Raw genomic sequence first — 25,287 nt, forward strand, 5'->3', positions numbered from 1 at the left:
ATCAAAACGACTTTGTTTTTCAGAACTTCCTATGTAGCCAAGGATGACCTTGAACTTCGGATACTCCTGCTTCCGCCTCCTGAGTTCGGAGATTACAGGTCTGCACCTCCGCACCCACTCAGCTCTATGAAGTGCTGTGGGTCACACTCAGGGCTCTGTGAATGCTAAGCAGTCTCTCTCCCAGCTGAACTCTATCTCCAGCCTTCCTTCACTATTGTCACAATGGCCATGACTTGGGTTTGGTCTGAAGCGACTTCTTAGGGGTTGTAGTTTTGTTTGGGTCCCTTCTCCTTGTCTAGGACACCATGCCTGTGAGACTTTTCTAAGGCTGATGTGACCCTGACTCCACGCCCTTCTCTTAAGAGGCTATTGCAAACCTCTCTCCCATGGCACAGTAGTGAAGGTTTCTTGGTAGGATGGCTAATTCTCACTGTCAACTTGACTGGCTTGTCTCAGCTTCCCAGAATTTAGCCAAATTGGGAAAACCTACCCTAAACATAGCTGGTGCCATGCCATGCCCTGGGCATCCAGACTGAATTAGAGAGAGAAAAAGAAGCCTGGTGTACATTATTATTCATTTCTTCCTGACTGTGGACACAGGGTGACAGGAACTCCACATCCCACTGCCATGCCTTCCCTGCCACAGTAGACTGTATCCCCTCAAACGAGGAAGGGAGGTGCCCCTGGGCATCGGCAAAGTGTAGCATGTCTGCACTGCAAGTCTGAGCTGTGGTAGATACTAAGGTTTGGAGGCCACCCAGGCGTCCATTCTTCCTGTTTACAGACTCCCACCAAGCTCATACTAACTTGGTCAAACGCAGTACCAGGTTTCTTTACATACCACTTCATACAGTCTTCATACAGTATGGTGAAACAAGGGTGTTGATTTTTATTCATTGATTCTTCCAGTCAGCAAGTAGAAACTAAGAGGTTTACTTTTTTCAATTAAAAATGCATTTGTGTGTATGCACGGGTCCCTGGGTGTGCATGCCTTGTACGTATGGATGTGGACAGAAGCCAGGAGATGGCATCAGATGCCCTGCGGCTGGAGTTTCAGGTGTCTGTGAGCTGCCTGACATGGGTGCTGGGAACTGAACTCAGGTCCTTTGGAAGAATAGCAAGTGCTCCTAACCACAGACCCATCCCTTTAGCTCTGAGAGGTTAAATAGACAGCTTATTTGGGCCAGTTTTCCATGAGCATACCTGAAAGGCCAGACGAGGGACTATACGTAGGAGCCCACCTAATCAAGCCTCTATGCCGAAGTCCGAGGCCCCCAATCCTCAATGGTGCTTGAGACTCAGCCACACCTGCCCTTATCATCTCTGATACCACCTAGGGACTTTTATTTGGACTGACACCATTACAGGTATGAGGCTAATCTCTGGTGGTCCCCCACTTTTACTAATTCGCTCAGATCATTCGTTGATCTGAACGAGAGAGAAAAAAAAGACCTGATTGTAGATGGACCGTTGGGAGAAAGCGAATCAGACAGACGGCCCTGCAGGGCTCACACTCCATAAGCAAGACAATTGCGGAACAGGATGACATGCGCAGTGGGAAGTTCCCACAAGGCACCAGCTCACCCAGAGCTCCCATCTGCCCTCTGGTATTCCATAGAGATGCTGTCAACGTCTGTTAAGCAGCTAAGTAGAGCAGACACAACCTGGACCTTCCTCTCTCTGCTTGCTCCACTCTGCTCATCCCAAGGGCAAGGCCGAGCAGGAATGGGGCACAGGATCCTGACAAGGAGGTGACAAGACCATTGGTAAGGTGTGTAGGCCTTCTGGAAGAGGGAAGGGCAGAGCTTGAGAGATGGAGAGACAGGTCAGCTGTTCCCACAGGAGCAGGGAGGCTGGGAAGCTAGGTAGTCAGGGGTTGGAGCACTCCGGCTGGCACCCTTAGGAAGCCATGCCCCACAGTAGGAAGCCCTGACAGGCATAGGCTCATATTCAATTTCAAAGGGTCACTCTGCTTCCACGTGGACAGTGAACTTGGGGCAGACTGTGTAGGACACTGTTGCTCTGTCCACTGCGACATTAGCTTGACCAGGATGTGGCATAGTAGGGGGATCCTGGCCAATCGTGAAGCAGGGTAATGTAACAGGGGGCTTGGTGCAAGAGGAGAGTCAAAGGTAGTTCTTCTAGTTGGAGTGTGTATGGGGTGCCAGCTCCTGTCAAGGGGAGCCTTGGAACTGGGGAGACAGCTCAGCAAATACTTGCTTAGCATGCATGACACACTGGGGTTGTTCTCCAGTACCACATATAATGAGGCATGGCGACAGACACCTGGAATCTAACACTCTAGAGGCAGAGGCAGGAGGACCAGGAGTTCAGTCATTTTTGGCACTATTTCAAGTTTGAGGCTACACTAGACTACATGAGAACCTGTCTCAGGAAACACACACACACACACACAGGGAAGCTTGCTGGAGGAGCAGGCTTAAGGGCAAGGGGAAGGTGGGTCAGTTGTCTATTTATTTAACACCTTTTCTTAACTGTTTCACTGTGTGCTGGGAATTGTGCTCAGTGCTGGGAACTGGACAAAAACTGTTTGAGTCTCAATTGACGGAGGAGGGAGACTGTAAGCAAAATACACACAATGCAGCCATCCTTCGATAACCAGAGCACTGGTTCCAGGACCCTAGCAGACATATTCATAAGTCTCTCCTATTGAATGGTGCTGTGTCTGCATCTAGCTAAATACATCCTTCCAGACCCTTTACAGTCAGCCACAGTGGTGGATGGGTATTGTGAGAACTCTATCTGCCAAGGAGTGGGGGTGGAGAATAAGGGTGGGGGTGAGGTGGAGATGACCAAGCACCTCTCAGTTAGGGGGCCACCAAAATAGAGCTCATGGGCAGCCTTATAATTGCGTTCACACTGCAGGAGAGCATTGGGCTCTACTGAGCCACTGTGGCAAGTGTGGTGCAGGGCTCCACGTCCTGAATTCATTAAGCTGCAGACACCAGAGCAACGTGGTTTCCCTTAATTAATTAAAATATCACGTAATAAGTCTCTCTGATTTAACGTTCATGAGTTCCCAGTGAAGCCCAAGAATGAGGAAAGTCATTAGAGGGGACAGTTCCCTGCTGCATGGCTCTGATTGTCTGCCCTACATCCTCAATCCTGGGAGACAGGAGAGTGGCATTTTCTAAAGATAGGAATTAATTTCATTGCAAAACCTGTAGGAAAACTATGCCTTACTAAGAGCCAGCTCTGTGGTGTCTAGGATCGTAGGGAACAAGCACTTCTGGGGTTGAGCGCAGGCTTTATAATCACTGTGGTGCCCCTTACCTGTAGAGAAGACATTCCAAGACTCCTCAGAGACAATGCTCAGACTGTGTTTCATGTGTATGCGTGTCCACGTTAGTGCAGATAAACAGGTGTATGCGGGCACATGAGCATGCAGGTGCACACGAGTGTGTGTATCTGTGGAAGGCAGAGGATCTCAGATGTCATTCTTTAGAAGTGACCTTATTTTTTGAGCCAGGGTCTCTTGTTGGCTGGTAGCTTGCTGATTAGGCTAGGCTGTCTAGACCGTGAGCCCCAGGGATCTAGCTATCTTTACTTCCCAGTTCTGGGATTGAAGGTTTGCACCACTGTGCCCTGCTGCTGCTGCTGCTGCTGCTGCCGCCTCCTCCTCCTCTTCCTCCTCCTCCTCTTTGAGTACACACCAGAAGAAGGCATCAGATCCCATTACAGATGGCTGTGAGCCACCATGTGGTTGCTGGGATTTGAACTCAGGACCTCTGGAAGAGCAGTCAGTATTCTTAACCACTGAGCTATCTCTCCAGCCCCATGCCCAGCTTCTTATGTGGGCTTTGTGGCTCAAGCCCAGGTCCATGACTTGTGTGGAAAGCACTTTTCCTATATTCTGTGTATTTTTTCCTATACATGCCTACGATAAGCTGAGTTTATGGATTAGACATGGTGAGCATAAACAACAATAATAAAGATTATAAGAGCTTAAATATGGTGTAATTAACATTATATGGATGTTTCTGCTTTCTCTCTAAACTTCTTCTGGGCAGCTGGTGGCTCAGCCTTCAGCAGGCTCTCGCTTTATTCCCCCACCTAATGACAGTCACAGCCTATGTTCTGGGTCTCAGCAAGGCCCCTTGAGGCTTTCCCCAGAGTGAAAAGCCACTAGGCTGAACAACCATGTTGATCCACGTTTTTATTTGTTTTTGGTTTTTTTGACATTGGTGAACATTTCAGACAATGCATCACGCATTGTTTACCCATGACACTCATAAGTGTGACACACAACCCAGTCCCAGAAGGTCTCAGCACTTCCACTGGGGCCTCCTGCATCCAGGGCAGTTCTGTGAGTCAGACCCAAGTAAGTGTTGTTGTTGTTGGTTTTATAAGAGTTGCCTTGGTCACCGTGTCTGTTCAGAACAGTAAAACCCTAACTAAGGCATCCCCATTTCTGATTTTATACACAGAGAAAGGCTTTCAACATATTCACTTGAGGACACAGAGGCCCACAAGGGAAGGGGACTTGCCCAGGGTCATACAGTCAATATGCCCCTGGGCACCAAGTTCCAGATTCTCAGGCTTGTCTCCCTCAGCGTGTGCAGTACACAGGGGGCGACCACATCCCAGCATTTCAGACTCAGATCTGCTAGGGTTAAAGGAAGAAAGTTCAGTTCTAATGAGAACTCCAATACACAATGGCAGTCGTGAGCAGCAACTGGGACCAGAAGCCGAGATGTGCTTAGGACCAGGTGGGTATGGAAAATCTCCTCTCCCTGGTTCAGGGTCATCCTGGGTCAAGGGAGGCAGGGAGGCAGCTCTCAGTTCTGTCCTGCTCTAAGGCCTTCACACGGGCAGGGCACCTACTTCCTGAGCCTGCTCGCCTGGTCAGTGGAGACTGGGAAGGCAAAAGTCCCTGCTCTTCCAGCCATGGCTGGGCTCATGGATGGGACAGTGCCTCGAGAACTTTCAGGTCTGGTCACACTGAGGGACCCCAACCCAGATGTTAAGAACCTGCAGTCAGCCGGGCACACATCTTTAATCCCAGTACTTTGGGAGCAGAGGCAGGTAGTTATTCCATGAGCTGAGGTCAGCTGGGTCTACAGAGTGAGTTCCAGGGCAGCCAGGGATATACAGTGAAACCCTGTCTCAAAAAACAAAAACAAAAACAAAACAAAACCTAAAAGCGGGGAGAGGGTAGGAACCTGCTTTTCAGAAAGCAAATATTCTCCTGTTTAACTTTCCTCATTAAGGCAGGGAGGAGAGCCTTCTGCCTGGGTAAGAACAAATGCACCGTGCTGCAGTGTGATTCCACCACCTACAGATGACACCTGGTGTCCTGTAAAGATCAAGTGTCTCCAGTTTATCTGTTGGGAGAGTGCTAGGTTAGCAGGTGCACAGCTGGTCAATGGGTCCCACCTACAGTTAGAGCTCCTTGTCATTGGGAGAAGGTAGGAGCAGAAGAGCCGCCCGAGCTATTCATGCTGTTCATGCGAGGTGATGACTTTAAAAAGAATGCCAGGGCTATCTCACTCTAGGTGGGCTATAGTTCCCCCAGGGCCATCTCATCCTAGGTAGGTTGGGCTACAGAGAAGGAAAAACACCCATTCCAGTCTCCAAGGATAGGGGTACAGGGACCCCCTCCCTTCATAACACGCACCAAATCAGAGCACCATTAAGCAGTCACAGACACCAAGTCACGAGTCAGCTGGCCTGTGCCTTGTTTTGAGCCCTTTAGAATTACAAACAGACAGTGTGTGGCCTTTCTTGGAGAGAAGAGTTAAAAAAGAATTGTTCTAAAAAACCTGATTCACTCCAAAAGTGTAAAAAAGCTGCATGCAAGACCGCCCCCCCCCACCCCCACCCCAAGGTCTGCCCTGCTAAAAACTACATCTGCATAAGAATCTAGTTTGCATTCCCTTAAAAAAAACATACAAAAGCAGCCATCTACAGGCAGTTTCCCCAAATTTTCACAGAGCAAAATGATCCATTCCTTGACCGGCATCGTCTTGTTACCAGTGTCTCTGGAAGCCTGGGAAGAAAAGGGAGTGGGGGGAGGGAGACATTAGCGGCGCGAGCTTGCAGTGTTGTAATGACCTCTGTGTTCAATGGGAGGCAGAGGGTGTGGTGCTGAGGTTCAAGTCCCTCCTCAGTGAGGGATGCAGCCATCCCGGTTGCCTGCCGGGAAGTGGGTCCCGGGTCAGTGAGAATACTCAAGACCAAAGACTGGATATTCCAAACAAGGGGACTGCGTTCTAGGAAAGCACTTCTCAAGCCCCAAAACTCCCCAGTATGGCTGGCTGGTGGGAGTAAGCATCCCTGAGGGACGCGACCAAGAGCTGGTCGACCGCAGATGCTGTAGAGGGAGCTCAAAACACGGATGTAGATAATATTATAAGCTACGTAAAACAATTCAAATGATCATATCTATCAGCTGGTTGTAGCTCTGACTGCTAAGCAGCCTCCAAGACTGGCTGATTCCTTCAGTTTCTCCAGTGTCCGGAAGTTTCTCCTGCCTCAACCTGACTGCACCCCTTGAATTGTGGTTTCTCATTTCTCCATATATTCCTTACAGGACAGATGGATGGCAGTCCAAGAAAAGTGGCCAAGAGGATCATGGGATTAAAACAACAGCAAAATCCTGCTTTTAAAGTGTTTATCACAGATGGCTCAGCAGCTGAGAGCACTGGCTGCTCCTGCAGAGGACCTGGGTCCAGCTCCCAGCATCTGTCCACAGAGTAGCTCACAATCATCTGTGAATTCAGTTCCAGGGGATCTAATGCCCTCTGTGGTCTCCACAGGTATTAGGCATACACATGGCACATACACGTGCCTGCGGGCAAAATCTCATACACATAAAAATTTTAAATAAATAAAAATAAAAGAAAGTCAATTATACTTATTTCTAATTTTTCCTGCTTCTAATTGACCAGAGCTTGCTGGTCAGTCTTGACAATAGTTCATGATGGCAACTCCCACCCCAGGGAGAGGTTCATGCCTTCTTGCCCTTTGGCTCCAGGGGGTGGAGTGTGTGTAAATGTGTGTGTGTGTGTGTGTGTGTTGTGTGTGTGTTTGGTGTGTGTCCCACTTCATCCATCTAGCCCAGCTGTGTGTGACTCACTATGACCAGTGACCCATCAGCAATGGACAAGGCCCACACTGGGGCTGCTGCTGCTGCTGCCTGGTTTGGGTTGAGAAAAGAGTGGAGCAGTGTCACAGTCACCTTGTCGCATGTCACTTGGATGTGAACAAGAGAGCAACTGTCTGTGGCTGTGAACCAGTGAGTCTCTAAGGCTGCTGAGTTGTCAGAGCTGGCTGAGAAAGGATTTCTTTCCCAAGTTCCCAATCACCCATGGGTGGGGACAACAGTAGCCAGCTGTCATCTAAGTGATGATGAGGACAAAAGACAGAGATGTGCCTTTCCCCTCCCCAGGTATGTTGCCGGGTAGTACAGAGGACTTGGAGTCGGTCAGGGGTAGAGGGCTGCCCAGGAGGGGATGGGACAAATACACAGCCTGGGGTTCCCTGTGGGGACAATTCCATAATGTCCACAGTGACACTGTCGGCCTTTTCTCATTACCATAGGAAGTAATTCCAGCCATGGAAACAGAAACAATCTGGCTTTTTCAGCGTGTGGGCCTTCATGCTCACAGCCCTTAGCTTTGCATTCTGGGAAACTCAGGAGATGCCTGTATGGTACACAGTTGAGCTTCCACTTGCCAGCCTTCAGACTGCCCGCTCTCTGCCCTCCCTCAGGTTCCCAGACTTACATCTTTCTCTTCTTTCTTACAGGCCCTCTAATAAACCACCTATGTCCTCTTATGCTATGGCTGAGAGAGATGGCTTTGGCTGTGAATGTACCATGTTCGTCACAGGAGGTCACCCGGAACTGAGGAGTAGAGGCTTTTGTATCTGTTCAGATCGAGGACCGTCACCGTGCCGTGGGACTGAGTCTCTCCAACGGCGTTGGCTGCATGGCAGTGGTACACTCCCTCATCTTCCTTCCTCAGAGGGTTGATCTGGAAATACAACAGGCAAGTTTATATGACTGCACACGTCACACTCAAAACCGACGACCTTAGTCAGCGTTTGTTCCTGTTAGGCTGCGTCTCTTGTTGCTCTCAGCCGCACTGCGTAGCTGAGGAGGATCTTGGCCTCCTGATCTTCCTGTTTCCACTTCCAGAGAGCCAGGGTGAGAGGCCCCTGTCACCATGCATGGCTCGTGTGGCACAGGGGATCGAACGCAGGGCTTCCTGGACTCAGTCCACAAGGACAGACATGCACGCTTGTTCCTTGTCAGAATCTGACGAGTCGCCTGGTTTCTCGTCTTGCCATGGAGGGCCTGTTGCTCCTGTGTCTGTGTTTTCTCTGACTTCTGTCTTTACTGTGAGCTGCCCGGTCCTTTCATTAAAGGCGACAAGGGCTGATTTTGAGGCAAAGGGCAAACATCTACCCACCAGAGAAGGTCTCCAAATGCTCTTTATGGGACAGCCTTTCTTTACAAGATAACACCAAGAGACCTTTTTCTTAACTTTCCTCACACACAAAAAAGAGGGAATGTGCTGATTTGAGAAGGTCACACGCTCTACAGCGTTCCAAGTCCCTCTCCTGGAAGACATGTTGAAGGGACATGGTATTCGGCTCAAGACACTGTAAGAGTAAGTTCTCAGCAAAAAGGAGATTTCTTTGCCCCAGAGGGTCAAAGAGACAGAGGAGATAGAGGACGAGGGGGAAAGGGGAAAAGAACAAGGGAAAGGGGGAAGGGGTTTTTGTTCTTGGGCAGGGGGAGGGTTGTAAGTCACCTCTGGATAGAGAGGAGACATACAGGAAAATGGCAGCTTGAGAAGGTAAAGATTCCCTGGGTGTGGTGGGTTGTAGATGCTTGGCCCAGGGAGTGGTACTATTAGGAGGTGTGGCCTTGTCGGAGTGGGTGTGGCCTTGTTGGAGGAAGTATGTCACTGTAGGGGTGGGCTTTAAGACTCTTCTCCTGGTTGCCTTCAAATCAAGATATAGAACTCTTGGCTCCTCCAGCATCATGCCTGCCCACACAATGCCACACTTCTCACCATGATGATAATAGACTGAACTTCAGAACCTGTAAGCCAGCTCCAATTAAGTGTTTTCCTTTATAAGAGCTGCCTTGGTCACGGTGTCTCTTCACAGCAATGGAAATCCTAAGACAGAAGTTGGTACCAGGGTCTGGGATATTGCTGTGATAGGTCTGACCGTGCTTTTGTTTGGAAGAATGTGGATTTGGGGACTTTGGATTTGGAAAGCCATGGAATACTTCAAGTGGGGCTTAACGGGCTATGCTAGTAGGAAAATGGAAGACATTGGTGCTGAGGTATACTCCCTCATCTTCCTTACCTGTGAGTCTCCTTGGACAGCTCCATCTTAAAGTTTTAACCTTCCTTACCATGAAACAGCTCAGCCACAGCTGAGCATTGGGACATCTTTTGGATCCCCTGTAGCGGATTGCTTATGCTCTTGGGAGCTATCTAACCTGCCCCACCTACTCCAGAGGGTCCCGAGGGAAACAGATGGGGCAAACTGGGTCTGGTGGCCAATGGAAATGACTCAGAGGGCTAAGGCAACAGGTTAAAAAGTCTTTGAGGTCAGCCTGGGCAACTTAGCAACACCTTGTCTCAAAATAAAATGTTTAATGTTTATATTTATTTTATTTTATTTTATTTTTTTGCATATATGTGTCTATATACACACACGTGTATGTAGATCAGAGGACACCTTGCAGAAGTCAGTCCTCTCAATCCACCCTGGGGATCCTGGAGAGTGAACTCAGGTCAAGCACCCACACCCACTGAGCCAGTGAGGTCCTGAGTTCAATCCCCAGCAGAACCCAAAGAAAAGGACAAGAAACAGCTTTAGAAGTGTAACCTGTCGTGGGAAGACAAAGGGTGGTGGTTTATTGATAATTTCCAATAATCTGAAGCACTCACCAAAATCCAGGATGTGGTCTCATGGTCAGAAGGGCCCCCTCGCACCTGGACAGCTATATTGACATGGTCTCCGGGCAACTCCTCCAATCCCTCGGTGCCCTCTGGAGAGTGCTTGACCTGTTCCGTGCAGAGAAAGCTTGCACTGTGAGGCAAAAGAATTCTGAGCCGGGATGACCTCCCCCAAGACCTCGGGCCACCTGCTTCCTCCCTGGGTGTCCAAGGGAGACGTCCAAATGCCTCTCATTCTTATGCAAATAACTCCGCCTTCCTTTAAATCCGTATCTATTCGGACAGTGCCCCCTGCTGGAAATTTTGCCAAAGGGTGGAGGAGGGTGGGAACAGCTTGGCATTCATTTCACAGCCCTTATTAGGGCTTTTGGGGCAAGGGGCCACTGAAAGTTGTGACTGCCAGTCTCTCAGAATTGGTCTTCAGTGTTCAGAACAGGATTGAGTCTCGGTCACCAACCAGGTGTGTCTACAGCTCCGTGCCACAGCAAAGCAGGCTCTGATGACAGAGCGGCTGATAGTATATGGGCTAGCAGAGCTTTCTAGACACCTAAGTGGCCAAATGAACAAAAGGTATGGGAAGGAATGCAAACCCCTCCCTGGGGGAGCATTCTGGGGTGCCAGTTTTGAGGCACAGCGCTGGTGTATCTTTGTTTAATCCTCTGGCCCCCACACAAAAGACACCCAAGCAAACACACCTAAGGGAAACTGTTTACCACCCACAGGCCCCTTCTGATGCTGTCTTTCTCTCCCATGTTCACAGCACATGTGCACATGCACACAGACAAATGTATGCATTCTTGGAGACGACTACCTTCTTCCAGGTGATGACCGGGGTGGGCACAGCCTTCACCTCACAGGAAAGGAATACTTGAGTCCCAGTGACATTGTGAATATCTCGAGGGGGCATGAGGACCACGGGAGCTGGAAGACAAAGGAACAACCCTGTGATGGTTTGCATATGCTCAGCCCAGGGCTTTAAGACGCTCCTCCTGGCTGCCTGGAGTTAGTATCCCCCTAACAGCCTGCAGATGAAGATGTAGAACTCTCAGCTCCTCCTGCACCATGCCTCCCTGGATGCTGCCATGCTCCCACCTTGATAATAATGGACTGAACCTCTGAACCTGTGAACAATTAAATGCTGTCCTTATAAGAGTTGCCTTGGTCATGGTGTCTGTTCTCAGCAGTGAAACCCTAACTAAGACAAACCCTTTACCTGACAGGTCAGGAGCCCAACCCTGGCCTCTGAGGGCCTGCAGGAAGCCCTGCGAGGAGGCCGCCAAAGGAATGGGAAAAGCCATTTCCAGTGGTCAGTGGCAGAGCTGGGGTCTCAGCACACCCTCTCTCTCTGAGTGCCCCCCACTCCCCCGCACCTCGGCTACCGTCGAGCATTTATTCCTGGCCTCCTAGAATCTGGCTCTGTGAGTCACATAAGTACCTGTGGGGGCGGGGTTCAGAAAAATCTAGCCACAGTCAAAGATTTCCAAACACACAGTGACCAAAATTTAATTCAAAGTCAAACGAGGAGGGCTCTGGTAGTATTCACGTGTCGCGCCATGTAACTTCACGGTGGTCCTGGCTTCAGAGATTAGAGCTTTACACCGTACTCGGCCATCATACCACACTCTGACGCCCCGCAGACCTCAGCTCAGACTCTAGACAGCCGTGGGACGAGCTGCGGGGTTTGTGGAGGGTTTTTTTGCTAGCTTTCTTTTCATTGTACGCGCTTCTTGCTCTTACAGAAAACATGACTGAATTGCAGAAGACAAAGACTTTTTTTTTTTTTTCTAAACCACTGGGTCTCCTTAGCCCAGGCTGACCTCAAACTCTCCACGCTGCCAAGGATAACTTCAAACCTCCCATTCTTCTGCCTCCAAGTCCCGAGGGCTGGGATTAGAGCTGTGTGACACCCGCTGGTTTATGTAATGCTGAGCGGGTTTTATACACACTAAGCAAGTGCTCCACCCACTGAGACACACCCCAACCCTCTTCTGACATTTGGTAGTATATATTTATATGAAGGGGTGTTATAAAAATAAAAATGTCAATCAACTTTGAAAATTGTTGAGGATACTCTAAATCCTGGAATTCTGATGCCAGGCAAGGTTTCATTCTTTTAAAACATTTTTTAAAATGTTTAATTTTATGTATATGTGTGTTGTTCACATGTATGTCTGTGTATCCCGTGTTTGCAGAGGCCAGAAGAGAGCATCAGATCCCCTGGAACTGGAGTTGCAGACGGTTGTGAGCTACCATGCGGTTGCTGGGAATTGAACCTTGGCTCTCTGGAAGAGCAGCCAGTGCCCTTAACCATTGAGCCATCCCTCCAGCCCCCCACGACTGAGTTCTTTATGTGAAGACAAACAAGCACAGCTATCTCATTAGGACTCAGCATTGTTCTTATCCTCAACGGGTGGTAAGAATCATACACACATCAAAGAACTGTCTAAAGTACTATTTCATTATGATTTATTATCAGTAAGTGTTTGATGCTTATTTTATATACTCCACACACAGGGTTACAGAAGGATTTTTCTAAAGAAAAGGTTTAAGAACCCTGAGGGTTAGTGTTAAGTTACCAAGGTCGGAGCCACTTTCAGGTGCTTTTCTGCCTCTGAGTACAAAGGGTTCAGAGAAGAGAGGTGTGAGGTTTTGTTTAAGAGGACCTGAGACCCTGCAGCACAGGCTAGACTCTTAGTTCCCCCTTGACACTCTGCTTCTTTCTGCATCAGGGATCTGTTAGGCACCAAGTCTCATCCAGGGGTACCTTGATGCTCAGAGTTTGGAGGTGAGACAGGGTTTCTTTGTGTTGTCTTGGAAATCGCTCTGTAGACCAGGCTGGCCTTGAACTCACTGAGATTAGCCTGCATCTGTCTGTCTGTCTCTCTCTCTTTCTCTCTTGGGTTTTTCCAGACAGGGTTTATCTCTGTGTAGCCCCAGCTGTCCTGGAACTCACTCTGCAGACCAGGCTGGCCTCGAACTCATTGAGATCGGCCTGCGTCTGCCTCTCAAGTGCTGGGATTAAAGGTGCGAGCCCCCACTGCCCAGCCTGTGCTCAGGAGTTATTATCCTTACTCTGACCCCAGCTCCACCGGGGTGGGGGGTGTACTACCAATCCTGCAGGCCTAGCTATACAGTCAAGTCCTAAACAAGGGGTCTGTTTGTCTCTGACCATCTGCGTCACAGCTGGCCTTAGGGCCAGGTGTCTACCGAGTCTCCCCTGTGCCAGAGTCCAAGTCCAGCCATGAGGTTTGGCAAGACAGAGGTCTGACCAAGGGAAGGTCCGTTCTTGTCTCTTCACTGGTGACTTGGGGAGGACAGCCTGCTTCTCCTGGTTGTAGAGTGACCAGCCATGGAAGGAAAAAGCAGCTACTGTGGTAGCCTGAGGCGTGAGCAAGAGTCAGGGGCAGGTGTGGCAGACAGACATCTAGATGAAGAAAGCAGGAAAGAGAAATACCACCATTCTGGGGCCAGCAAACCAAACAGTACCAAAGGGCCTGTGCCCACGAGGACACAGCTGCAGTAAAATCAGAGAACAAAGGGAGAGAGACCAGAGAGGGACAAGGTTGGTCACACTATAGAATCCAGCGGCAGAAGGCCACAGAGAGGAATTACAGGCGGTATGAGCAGCCCAGGAGGAATCAAACTCAGGCCCCTCCAGACACAATGAAACAGACCTTGTCCAGCTAGTGTCTGAGCACCAACAAGAACATCCGGCCTCATTTGCATACCTCCTTGAATGGAGAGCTCACTGCCTGCAGAGCTCCGCCCCCCCCTCCCGCCAGGGCTCTGCGGTGAGCTCCTTCTCAAGGCAGCTGCTTCTGTCCTCTGTCCTTCAGCACCTGATAACAGGGCTGGAACCCCTGGCGCAATGGCTCTCCAGTGAGCTGAGTATAGCCTGCTTGGCCCGTGCTAGGCATCTGCTCCTTCCAATCAGCTACACTTTCAGCTCTGCCCACATGACTGCTCTTCAAAGTGATGTCCAAACCCATATCCTAGAGTGCAGCCAGCGCTCTGGTAAAGCCCCCTAACTTCCAACATGCCCTGAACAGAGCCCCGAGACTTCCAGCACTCCCCGCAGCCACCAACCCACACAAGGAGTTGTCTGGCAGAAGCCCCATCTGCCACAACAAAGAGGGGCTAATTTATTCACATTCTCCTCCTGCCAACACCTCCTCAGTGACACAGGCACTCTCACAGGCAAGCCTGTCCCCAAACAGCTGTGGGACGGTCATACCACCTCTGATTCCAGGGCCTTCAATGGGTTCCAGGGGGACGCTTCGTCAACGCGTTTCACTTTTCTTCAAGTCAAGTCATAAATTTTAAATGAGACCTCATCGCTCCCTTTCAAACCTAAATGAATAAACCAGTAAATTACATTTCCTGCGTGCTCCCCGAGAGCCTCCCGCTCCCTCTCTTTCAATAACTACAATTAAGAAGGGCTGTCTGGGGGAGGCTGCCTCTGCCAGGGCTTTCCCGGCAGGAAATGCCATTTCTTTTACAAAAGAATCCTTCTGCTTTCGGTGTTAAAGGGACCTTTCCCAGTGCATGTAGTTATCTATAAATTTGCATGCTGCACAACTCATTCTGGTGCGCAGATCCATGTTGGACGGATGCAAACCTTTGGCATACAGTTGGGAAGTCACCGTTGGCACGGGGCAGTTCTGTGACCTTGGACGATTTCCTCAGGCTGTGGGTGTCAGTCATCTTCTTTTGATTTGAATATATCTGGCATTAAATTTGCGTTCTTATCCGTAACAGCTCTGCACAGTCAACAACCACCATGAATAGTTACATTGTTGCTGGCTGCTTACAGCTGGCAACTCCTCCCTTTCCAGCAATATTATCGGATGCCAGCAGGGGGCGCTGCTCCAGCTCAATGGTGGAGGAGGTATGCTCTCTTTTTGGTTCTCCAGAACAACCGGCTTAACTTCTCTATCTTAACACTATCCTGCCTTTACAGGGGGGGGGGGGGGGGAGCTCTTCTGTACCCTCACACCAGCCCTGAAAGGTAAATGTTCTAACTCCCATTTTATATGAGAAAGTAAAGCTTAGAAAGGCGAAAGACCTGGAGGAACTGGGACTCAAATTCATGCCATGGTTCCATAATATCCAATATTATGTTAAAAACATTGTTATCTTGGTGGCTCCATCCTAGAAGAAGGGTTCCCAGGCAGGGTGGTTTGCTGGGAGGCCTCACGGCTCACAGGGTACAGTCACACGGTGGTCATGACCTATGTCAAGAGGACACAGAGCAAACTCAATAGAGAGGAATGTCAGGGAGCAGAGACAGGCACCAAACCAGCTCCTGGGGAAAGGACACAGGGTACAGCCATGTCCAGAGGCACAACGGTGAAGAAGCGCTGTCTAATGGAGAAGCTCACGGGAGGTCAGGGCCAATCACACAGGTACTGAATTCCGAACCTAAGTCTCAAATTCCTAGATGGCTGGATAAGTAGCCCCTAACACTCGTGTGCTGGAGGCTGAGTTCACAGGCTGTATGACAGTGGGGTGACAGTCTCTTCAGGAAGCAGAGCCCAGCATGAGGTCTTTAGGTCACCAGAGGTGCGATCTCAGAGGGGACAGTAGGGGTCTGGTAGCTTCTCTCTTCTGCTTGCTGGCCTGGGGGTGGGGTGGGGTAAGCCGTGTGCTCCACCACACATGCCTGCCAGGCTGTGCTGTTCTTGCCAGGGGGCTGAAAGAGAACATGAGGCTGTAGATTTCTGACCCGGATCCCTCAGAACCATGAGCCAAAGCAGGGCCACTCTGTCATGCTCACTGCAGGTATTGCTCGGTGATGAAATGTGGACACAGGTGTAGACCACATTCCGCAGTGTAGGAAGTGCCCCCCCCCTTCTCGGAATGGTTCAACTTTCAGAAGTCTGGGTCCCTGGAAGCCAGCCACAGGCCAACCTTGCCAGTTGATCATTCTGAAGTGACAGTCTCAGGCCAGTTACTTAGGCTCTGTTCTGCACAGGGAGAGAACACTCCACACATCACTTCCCAGTGAGGCCTACCAGTGACAGCCCATAACCCTTGCAGGACAGACATCTCCAGTCCTCACAGTGCTCTAGTGTGACAGCAGGCTGCGCAGGGACTACCAGAGGCAGGATAGCTGGTATGATGGGCGTGGTCAAGGAAACCCACTTAGGGTTCTGTGTATGCTGTGTACCCAGTGCTAAGCTTTAGTCCCAGCTCTGGCTTTTTTTTTCCCTCAAGACAGGATTTCTCTGTGTAGACCAGGCTGGCCTCGAACTCAGAAATCTGCCTGCCTCTGCCTCCCAAGTTCTGGGATTAAAGGTGTGCGCCACCACTGTCCGGCTCAGCTATGGTTTCTTCAGATTGGGTACAGGTGCCCATCCTCCTCAGAACCTGAGTCAGTCCTTGACTGGCTGGCTCTGTGGACTTGGTCTGTGGCAAGACAGAGTCTTCATAGTAGAAGGGTAGAGTACAAGAAAGCTGTTCACCTAATGGCTGTTAGGAAGCAGAGGGAAGATGAAAGGCGGCTCCTGGGACAAGACTTCCCCCGCCAGGGCATGGCTGCCCACTAACGTCCTCTAGTCAGGCCCTACCTCCTGAAGATTCCACCACTCCCAACAGTGCCACAGCTGGGGATTAAAGCTTTAACACACAAGTCTTCCAGCCATGGCATCCCCGCCCCTGCCTGCCCTCCACAGGCAGATGTAAGGAACACTTGAAGAGCCCTTGCAATCTGCCAAGCTGTCCTAAGGAGGGACCCAGGGACACAGCAGCTCATGTTACCTAGACTGGGCCTTCCCATTGTGCTGTATCTGCTTGCTTGAAGCCCTCTGCTGACAGGGCCTATCTGGTGATGCCAGAGGCCATGACCCTTAACCCTCAGAATCACCATCGCTCAGAGAAACTGCAGTGGCTCAACGCCCTGCAGGCTGGAGATGGATGAAAGCCATCTTCAAAGAGCCCAGGACCTAGCATCTCACTTTAGTGTTGTTAGGCCTGTCATCATGCTAGAAGGAGCAGGTTTTCCTTCCAGTCTACCTTTGACTGGAATAAAGTGGCTTTCCTGGAAGGCCAGCTCTCGACCAGTCCAGTCTGTTTGTTTGGTTTTGGTTTTTTTTTGTTTTTGTTTTTGTTTTTGAGACAGGGTTTCTCTGTGTAGCCCTGGCTATCCTGGAGTTCACTCTGTAGACCAGACTGGCCTCAAACTCAGAGATCTGCCTGCCTCTGCCTCGCAAGTGCTGGGATTAAAGGCATGCGCCGCCACCACCACCCGGCCCAGTCCAGTCTTCTAAATGGATCATTTCCATCTTTCTAACTCTGTCCTATTCAGTGCTTGCTCTCTTCTGCTCACACTCAGCCCAGGAAATTCACAATGGTACAAACCCATCCATCCCAGGGCAAGACAGCAGGTCACGGTCACTCAGCTCTGTGTGGTCAGAGTGGTCCTAGTGACCTGGTACTACTGGGTAGGCAAAATCATACCAGGGAGCCTCAGCTGCCTGGGGGTCTAAGTGCTGTCCACCGGTGCTTAGGTGGCTTATGAACCACTGTCTGCTTGGGAAGAGAACACTGCCCTATACCCTCTGGGATGCGGGAACATAATGATGGTGTCTGTGTTAGCTCTATGGGTCTGCACAGATCAAAGGATCTGTGTTATTGTTCCTGCATGTAGTGATCTGCCTCCCTACCCCTTTCATTAAATGGGTCCTCAGTGGCTCAAATGAAAGATCGTCCCACATGCCTCAGAGATTTCAGTTAATAGTGCCAAAGTCACCCCCCAGGAGACTCTCTGCTTGTATTAAGACACACACAAGCAAAGACTTTAATGATCAACGTGCCGAACAGGCTTGATAATTTATGCTCATAATCACGGGCTGGATGTGGAAGGAGCTCTGGTTTAATCCCACTGCCTGCAGCCTGTGACTCAAATCCCCTCCCTCCACATTCATGAAAGGCTTTGGAACACGAGGCCCCTTTCTTTGTCCCTTTCACAAAGTGGCATTCGCTGCCTCTCCTGGTTACCTGGTAACACGTACCTCAGGCTTCTAAATGGAGCGGGAATTCCAACCAAGGTGAATTTCTAAGACTCTAAGACTCTCAGAGAAGCTGCTGGGGCTCAAAGGCCTGAGACTGGGGGATGACAGCGATCTGCCAAGAGTCAGGAAAACCGACCTGCGGCCCTGCCTCAGCTGGGGTCAGCCCTGCAGCTCCAGGAAATCCCCTTGGGTGTCCCTCAATGTTCCCTTCTATTAAGGCAGTGGTTCTCAACCTGTGGGATGAAACCCATTTGGGGATCAAATGAACCTTTCACAGGCATCGCCCAAAACCATTGGAAAACACCGATATTTACATTACGATTCATAACAGTAGCACAATTACAGTTGTGAAGTAGCGACAAAATAATTTTATGAGGGGGGGGGTGTCACTACCACATGAAGAACTATATTAAAGGGTTGCAGCGTTAGGAAGGTCTAGGAACTCTGCCTTAAGATGGGTAAGATCCCCTCCCTCTGGTGGCTGCAAAAATAAAGGACAACAATAGGTACAAAGGCGATGTCTAACAATAAAATATTCACACACAGGCCCTCCAGGTACAAAGGTCAAAGGGTGCTCTAATATTAGGTAGTGGGCAGCTCTGAGCAAAGGCTTCTGGGAAGGGCAGTTTGCCACCACTGTCTCAGGGAAGCATCACAGAGGCACTGTCACCACTCGGAAGGAGATAATCAATACTCCGAACCATCACTCCATTAAAGTGGAGGTGCCTGGGAGGAGCTGAGGAATGACTGTCACCAGCACTCAAGTAAAACTGTCTGTTTCCCTTCAAACAGGGTCCCCTGGGGCTTTGTTAAAAGTGCTCCCGCTGTGTCTTTTGAATTAAAGATGGCTTTAGGGCAGCCCAGAATGAGGTGCAGCTAGAGTAGGGAAAACAGTTCCCTGTGCACGGGTGCCCATACCTCCCTGAGACACAAGGACAAGGACCACACAAGCTTGTGAAGACAAGAGGTGACAGGGAGACATCATCAGGTCTGAGGTGGGTGACAGAAACCGGGTGGAAAGGACAGCTGGGTTCAGGAGTGCGGAGGCCTGCCACTAATGAGGTCCAGGAGAGTGCCTTCTGAATTGCTCCCATTGGCTCTGAGGACCCTTTATTCTCCAGGCTGGAGCCCAGGGCGGGCCTCAGAGCCCGCAGAGTCCGGGAGGTGGGGGGGGGGGCCCGCTGGCACATTTACTTGTCATTTGGTAATTTTCAGTGAATTAGGGGTGTGGGCTTTCCATCTGCCATCTGTCTGTACTCTGGTAACCATAGCAACCGCCATCTGCCTGACTTAATATTATCAAGTCCAGTCCCGAAAGAGTGCTGGACAAGGGGTTGGGACCTGGAAGGTGGCAGCCTTAAGTGGACATCATGGACAAGTCCCCTGCTTTTTCTGGGTCTGGGTCTCCTCTGTACAACAGCAGCTTTGAGTTATATGCCTCGAAGGGCTCTTTTTCCTAGAAACAGAATGTCGCTCCAGGAAAAAAAAAAAACCCACCCAAGCCCATCAGCACAGGGAAGCTTTGGGGAGCCTGGTCAGCATTTCTTCTGTGTCCTGTGTGTGCCATTAGTGCTACCTGTATCAGACAAAGGGAGCTGCGCGAGAACCAACTGCTGAGGAGGCAGATTGTAAAAACAGTGACAGAGGGGGAAAGACGGGACTCTGTCAGCGCACCGGGTAGACACAAGCATTCCAAGCAGAGTGGGCACCACAATGGCTCCCCTGGAGCTGCGGTGGCTGGGCAGGGAAATAGACCTGGCTGAGTGTCACTGAAGAAGCCAGGAACTACCCAGGAGTACCCCCAGCCAGCACTGTCCCCCACTGGAGCCTGGACTGGGAAAGAGCTATGGTGAATTTTCCGTGTTACTCAGCCTGCTTCAGCCCGTCACTGAGAGGCACATAGTCAGGGTCTCTGTGTATAGTGGACTTCCTGCCTCATGGCCAGCGGTCCACCAGAATCCTGGACGTGAGCACGTGTCCATGAGATGTTTGGAGGGAGAGGAGATGAGCTGGAAGAGGAGCCCCCAGGTGTCTTTCTTGAAGTGTTACCTTGGGCATCTGGCTTAGACATCCTCTCCCAGCTCAGGCCAGAAATCTCCAGAAGCCCGAAACATGGGACACTTACCATGCTGAGCTCCCCACTACCCTATCCAGATGGAACAAACACATTGTTCTCTCAGAGCTCGTGACCAAGTCAAACCCCACACACAGGCAAAGTAGGCTAGCTTCTCTGGACATCCATAGACACTGCTGTTTTGGGTTTTTTGTTTTCTTTTTTGACACAGGACCGTGATCAGTTAGGGCACTAGGGCACTTACAATGTGGTGTTAAAAAAACAGTTAACCTTTGACATCCCTAGCAGTTGGTAGTTTTCTATTGATTTCCTTAAAGCAGGACCCTTCAGATTACGTGCCCTTTAGACTGGATCAGCATCTCTGGTCCCACAATCTTTTCAGAGCTCACGTTTCCAAAGGTCTTGCCCTTTGTGGATGGAAGCTCCTCGAAGCCCTTGGTCTGAGACTCACTGGATAGCCAGGATTCTGATGCTCTCTGTCTTGGTGCTTCTTGAATCCCGTGTGGGACCCCTGCACTCTGGGAATCCTCACATTCCTTTCTCCATTCAACCTATCCACCTGGACCCGGACCCACTTCAATCCTCATTTTCAAGTAACTGCAATAGCAAGTTCTTAAGCATTCACATTCCTGTTTGTTCTAGGGCTGAAGTCTGCACGCAGTGGGTAAGGCAGCAGGCAGGCTGTAGAAAGATGCGAAACACTGCTCCTGAAGGGGAAACTGAGGCCCAGGCTGTGTTGTCCACTTTTGTACAATGAAATTCTCTGTCCCACACCCAAGAGCATTGGGGTCCCGCTCTTCCCATTCGCCTGGGTCTTTCTAGGTCAAACCCCACTCACCGAACTCGCAGGGCCCATCGCGAGCCTTGTGCAGGTGGCCATGGTGCGCGCGGGGTGCATGTCGGGCGCGCAGACGTAGCGCGCAGATGCTGGAGTAGGAGCGGCCGTCAGAGCCGCAGACCGCGCCGCGTTGCGCGCACACGCAGAGCCCGGTGCCCTCGGGCGCCGTCTCCGAGGCGCGACTAGCACACACCAGGCCAGGGCCGCAGCGTGAGCCCACGGGTCCCCCGCAACTCGCGCCCTCGGCGCCCAGGCAGCGCGCGCAGCAGCCGCACTCGTCGCGCGCGGAGATCCAAGGCGCTGGGCAAGGCGAGGGCGCTGGGCAGCGATCCTGCTGGCACGGGCTGCACTCGGGGTGTCGTCTACCCGCGTCGCGGAGTCCGAGACCCCGGGCCAGTGATGGCAGGAGCAGGAGCAGCAGCGGCAGACGCGGCATGGCCGGCTCCTAGACGGACGGCAGCAGCGCCTCTGCTCCGCTTAGCGCTCGGTGCGTGCAAAGCCACCGCGCCCGCCCCGCGCCCGCTGATTGGCCCGGCCCGCACCGCGGGGCGCCTCTCGGCCCGGGACCAGCGCGGCGCGGCCCTACTGGCTCACTGAACTGCAGAGAAGTCTCCAGAACAGCTCTGCCACCTCCGATTGAGCGCTGGGGGAGACTCAGCGTGGTCCAAAAGGCAACTTGTCCACCGGCCTTAAAATGTTATGACTCTCAGTCTTCCCACCAGGACGCCTTATTTTACTTTGCTATCTTTCTAGTTTTGTTTAGCAAAGGAAATCTCTAGTTTAAGATGCCAGATTGTATAAATGGATGGATTTCTTTCCCTGATCGAATACTCAGTTCCCCAGTCCCGTTTCCAGTGGCCGCTCTGGCTATTGGGTTCTTGGGTGTGTTTTCAGGCATCTTCTCTGCCTGTACAAGCGTGCGTGAGCACATAGCCCAGACCCCTCATATAAAACATCCACTGACTGAGTGCACTTTTGCACTTGGTCTTTTCTACTTACAGAATTTCCGGTTTCCCACCTTTTATCACCTCTGGAACCCAACTCTCTTTCAAACAATGGGTGCACAGGTGAAAAGGCTGCGCTCTCTCAGTGGTCTTTCTTTCTCTCTTTCAAAAAAAATTCATTTAATTTAGGTGCACTGGTGAGAAGGTGTCAGATCCCCTGGAACTGGAGTTACAGACAGTTGTGAACTGCTTTGTGGGTGCTGAGAATTGAACCCAGGTCCCCTGGAAGAGGAATCCAGTGCTCTTAAGCACTGCACCAAGACTCCAGCCCCTCATGGGTATTTCTTAATGCTGCATAAATCCATGCATCTTATAGTTGACAGGGCCTTGTGGTGGTTAGATACAGTGATGTATTTTGGACTTTGTGTGGATCAGTCTTGATTGTTAGTGGCACATTATTTAGATACACAAATGGAAATTAATCACTTGTGTTCTGACTTTTAGCTACTAAGAATGTTGAGACAGGGTCCCAGAGCACAAATCTCAGGACACCCATATTGAGGTTTGGTCTTTTGCTATGTATTGTAATGCTAAATACTACACCCCCACCCCCCCCACCCCAAGGCCTGGTTGCATGTATACAAGTGATGCTATGTAACCTTACCCACCAAGTTATCCCTGATTGGCGAATAAAGATGCCTATTGTCTATAACTGGGCAGAAGAAAGATGGGCAGTGAGTGATTGGTTTCCCCAGGCTGGGGTCTGAGGAGAGACCACAAGGAGGAGAGGGGAGGACGTGCAGAAAAGAGAGATAGCATGTGGTAGACAAGTGAGTCATGAAAACATGGCCACGAGGCTGGGCAGTTGGAGTTAAGAGCAGCCCAGATGAAACATAGCAAGTTATAACTCGGGGTTATTGATATGGAAGTAGACATAATAGCATGGTGGGTAGATATCTACTCAGCTCTAGTGCTGATTAAGGTTTATTAAAATATAAAAGCTGCGTGTCTTTTATCTGGAAACGGAATGATCTAAGGTGTGATAGAAACCCCGATTTGAGATTAAATATCTACTACAACACACCTATGGCATAGCTGGTAAAGTGTGTTTAAAGATAAGGTCTGGCTGTGGGGTATCCATACAGGCTACTAGGCAGTCTGCACACCTCATCCCTGACAACGGGGACTGTTGCTGGACGCTGATGTGTGGCTAGGGGCATCTACCCAAGGGAGAGAAGAACTTAACAAACCAGGCTTCCCAGGAGCCGTCCCTACTGCTCCGAGTTTGCTCTTTTGTATATTTTTGGCTTATGTCTGGAGATGGAGAAAGCCTTTCCGCGCCTGGGAAGAGCTGCTGCAGACCTCAAAAGTGACATGCTGTTTCCTTTCTTAACTCAATTCCTGCCGAGTCTGCGAGTCTGCGGTCCTCTGAGGTGGGGAGGTCCTTGTCCCCGAAGGAAGCCCTTGTGGAGGCCACTTTATGTGGCAAGCAGAGCAGAGCCGTTGAATATAGCCACGTGGTCATCCATTCAAGCTCTTACCTTACAATGGCCACATGGAGCAGAACCAGTCAGGGGCCTTGGGGAACGGAGGTAAAGAGTGAGGAATGAAGAGGGGAATGCTGGGAAAGCTCTTCGCGCATGCTCAGTACTGAGATTCCAGTAGCCTCAGACACCTCTGGCTTTACCTAGAGCGGCCTCTCCACCTGTTCACACCTCCTGACCTTCTGATCTCATCTGTGACTCTTTCCAAAGAAAATAATCGCTCTGCGGATGGAGAGATGGCTCAGTGGCTAAGAGGACTGACTGCCCTTTCAGAATCCCGGGAAATCTCCTCACACAGATATGTAGGTAGGCAAAACATCAATACACATAAAATAAAAATAAATAAGACATGGTTAGAAAAGAAGGGAGGGGGGGAGGGAAGGAGGAAGGAAGAGAGGAAAAGAAAAGAAATCGCTCCATTTGAAGATTTCATCTCTGAGTTGGCCACTGTATCAAAAACTTGGAAACATTCTTTTTTTTTTTTTTTTTTTTTTTTTTTGTTTTTTGAGACAGGGTTTCTCTGTGTAGTCGTGGCTGTCCTGGAACTCACTCCGTAGCCCAGGCTGGCCTCGAACTCAGAAATCCGCCTGCCTCTGCCTCCCGAGTGCTGGGATTAAAGGCGTGCGCCACCACGCCCGGCTACTTGGAAACATTCTAAGGCAGGCAACGATTGAGTAAATTATGGTCCATCTGTCAATAGAGGTCTAGGTAGACATTAAAATGGGCAATGTGTAGGCTCGTGGAAATGCAAAGATGTTTGTAATGTATCGCTTATTGTGATGGTCCTTATGAAATGTATGTCCATGTATGGCATATGCACATGTGAATATAGATGCAGCTCTGTGTGTATGTTTGTGTGTGTGTGTGTGTGCATGCGTGTATGAGAGAGAGAGAGAGAGAGAGAGAGATCATTTAATGATGTGAAGGAAACAATGTTCACACAACAAAGCAGGATTTGGGGACAGAAGTGATAGACTGTGCACTGCCTTTCAGGAACAGTCGTCTGGTAACTCCATGCTTGGCTCCGTCACTGTCCAAGCAGAGGGCAGTCTGCTCCAAAGTGAGTGAGCTCCCTCTCAGTGGAAGAGGTCAAGGGCGAATCTTGGAGTTTATGGAAGGGATCAAAAAGTATTAGAGGTTGGAAGAGGTGATCGAAAAATCCTTCAAACTAAACCATCATTCCTGAGGTCCAAAGTCTGACTGTGAGACCAGGATGAACCAGACATGACAAATGTATACAGCACAGGATTTCTCTGCTTTTTATGCAGACACGGAGGGAGCAGGCGCTGAATGGTGTCACTATGAAATTCATGTGTGCTTAATGCAGGTTGGGATACACAATTCCACAGAGGCGCATTTACATATGATCTACATTCCTTTTAAATGGTAGGAAAAGCATTATGTATGCATAATGGCCCTGAGAATTAAAGCAAAGGGTTCATTTTCCAGCCCTGAGCCTGGGGCATCAAAGTCTGAGTGGGAAAATATACCAGGCTTTGAAGGTGATCAGCTCCGGCTCTTTTAGATTGCCCCAGTCCATAGCCCAGCAGAGTCAGTTATTTCTCTCAGTATGCCTCTCAGGGAGCCAACAAACACCGTGGGCCACAGATGGGGGCCCCATGGAATTATGGGAAAAGATGGGGGAGAACTCTCCTCACAGGGACGGGAACTGGGGCAGGTGGTGAGATGCCAGGCACCTAGGTAGTGATTAAGCAACAAGAATGGATGTGACTTTTCTGCCACACACAAGACCTGGGCATAAACACAAGGAAAGAACCAATTAATTGCCCGAAGTGGATGCATGCACACTCATTCATTCATCCCATGAATAGCAGGTGTTCCTATTTGGAAGGAGCACAAACAAGGGAGGCCTCTCATGAATAGCCCAGCATCAGGCCCTCCTGGAAGGCCTCTCTGTGTTTTTAGACTCC

The 25,287-nt window shown here is 50.2% G+C and overlaps 1 protein-coding gene across 1 annotated transcript; it reads right to left on the reverse strand.

Moving 5' to 3' along the window:
• Positions 1 to 5,675: 5,675 nt before the first annotated feature.
• Igfbpl1 (insulin like growth factor binding protein like 1) lies at positions 5,676 to 21,338 on the reverse strand. The gene is made up of 5 exons (XM_021161612.1): positions 20,869 to 21,338; positions 10,756 to 10,865; positions 9,936 to 10,052; positions 7,840 to 7,997; positions 5,676 to 6,010 (listed from the first exon to the last, which is right to left on the reverse strand). Exons 1-4 carry the CDS (start codon positions 21,302 to 21,304, stop codon positions 7,848 to 7,850), a joined length of 813 nt encoding a protein of 270 aa, XP_021017271.1. The 5' UTR covers positions 21,305 to 21,338; the 3' UTR covers positions 5,676 to 6,010; positions 7,840 to 7,847.
• Positions 21,339 to 25,287: the final 3,949 nt, after the last annotated feature.

The sequence above is a fragment of the Mus caroli genome, chromosome 4 (genome assembly GCF_900094665.2).
Source record: "Mus caroli chromosome 4, CAROLI_EIJ_v1.1, whole genome shotgun sequence".
Classification (NCBI taxonomy): domain Eukaryota; kingdom Metazoa; phylum Chordata; class Mammalia; order Rodentia; family Muridae; genus Mus; species Mus caroli.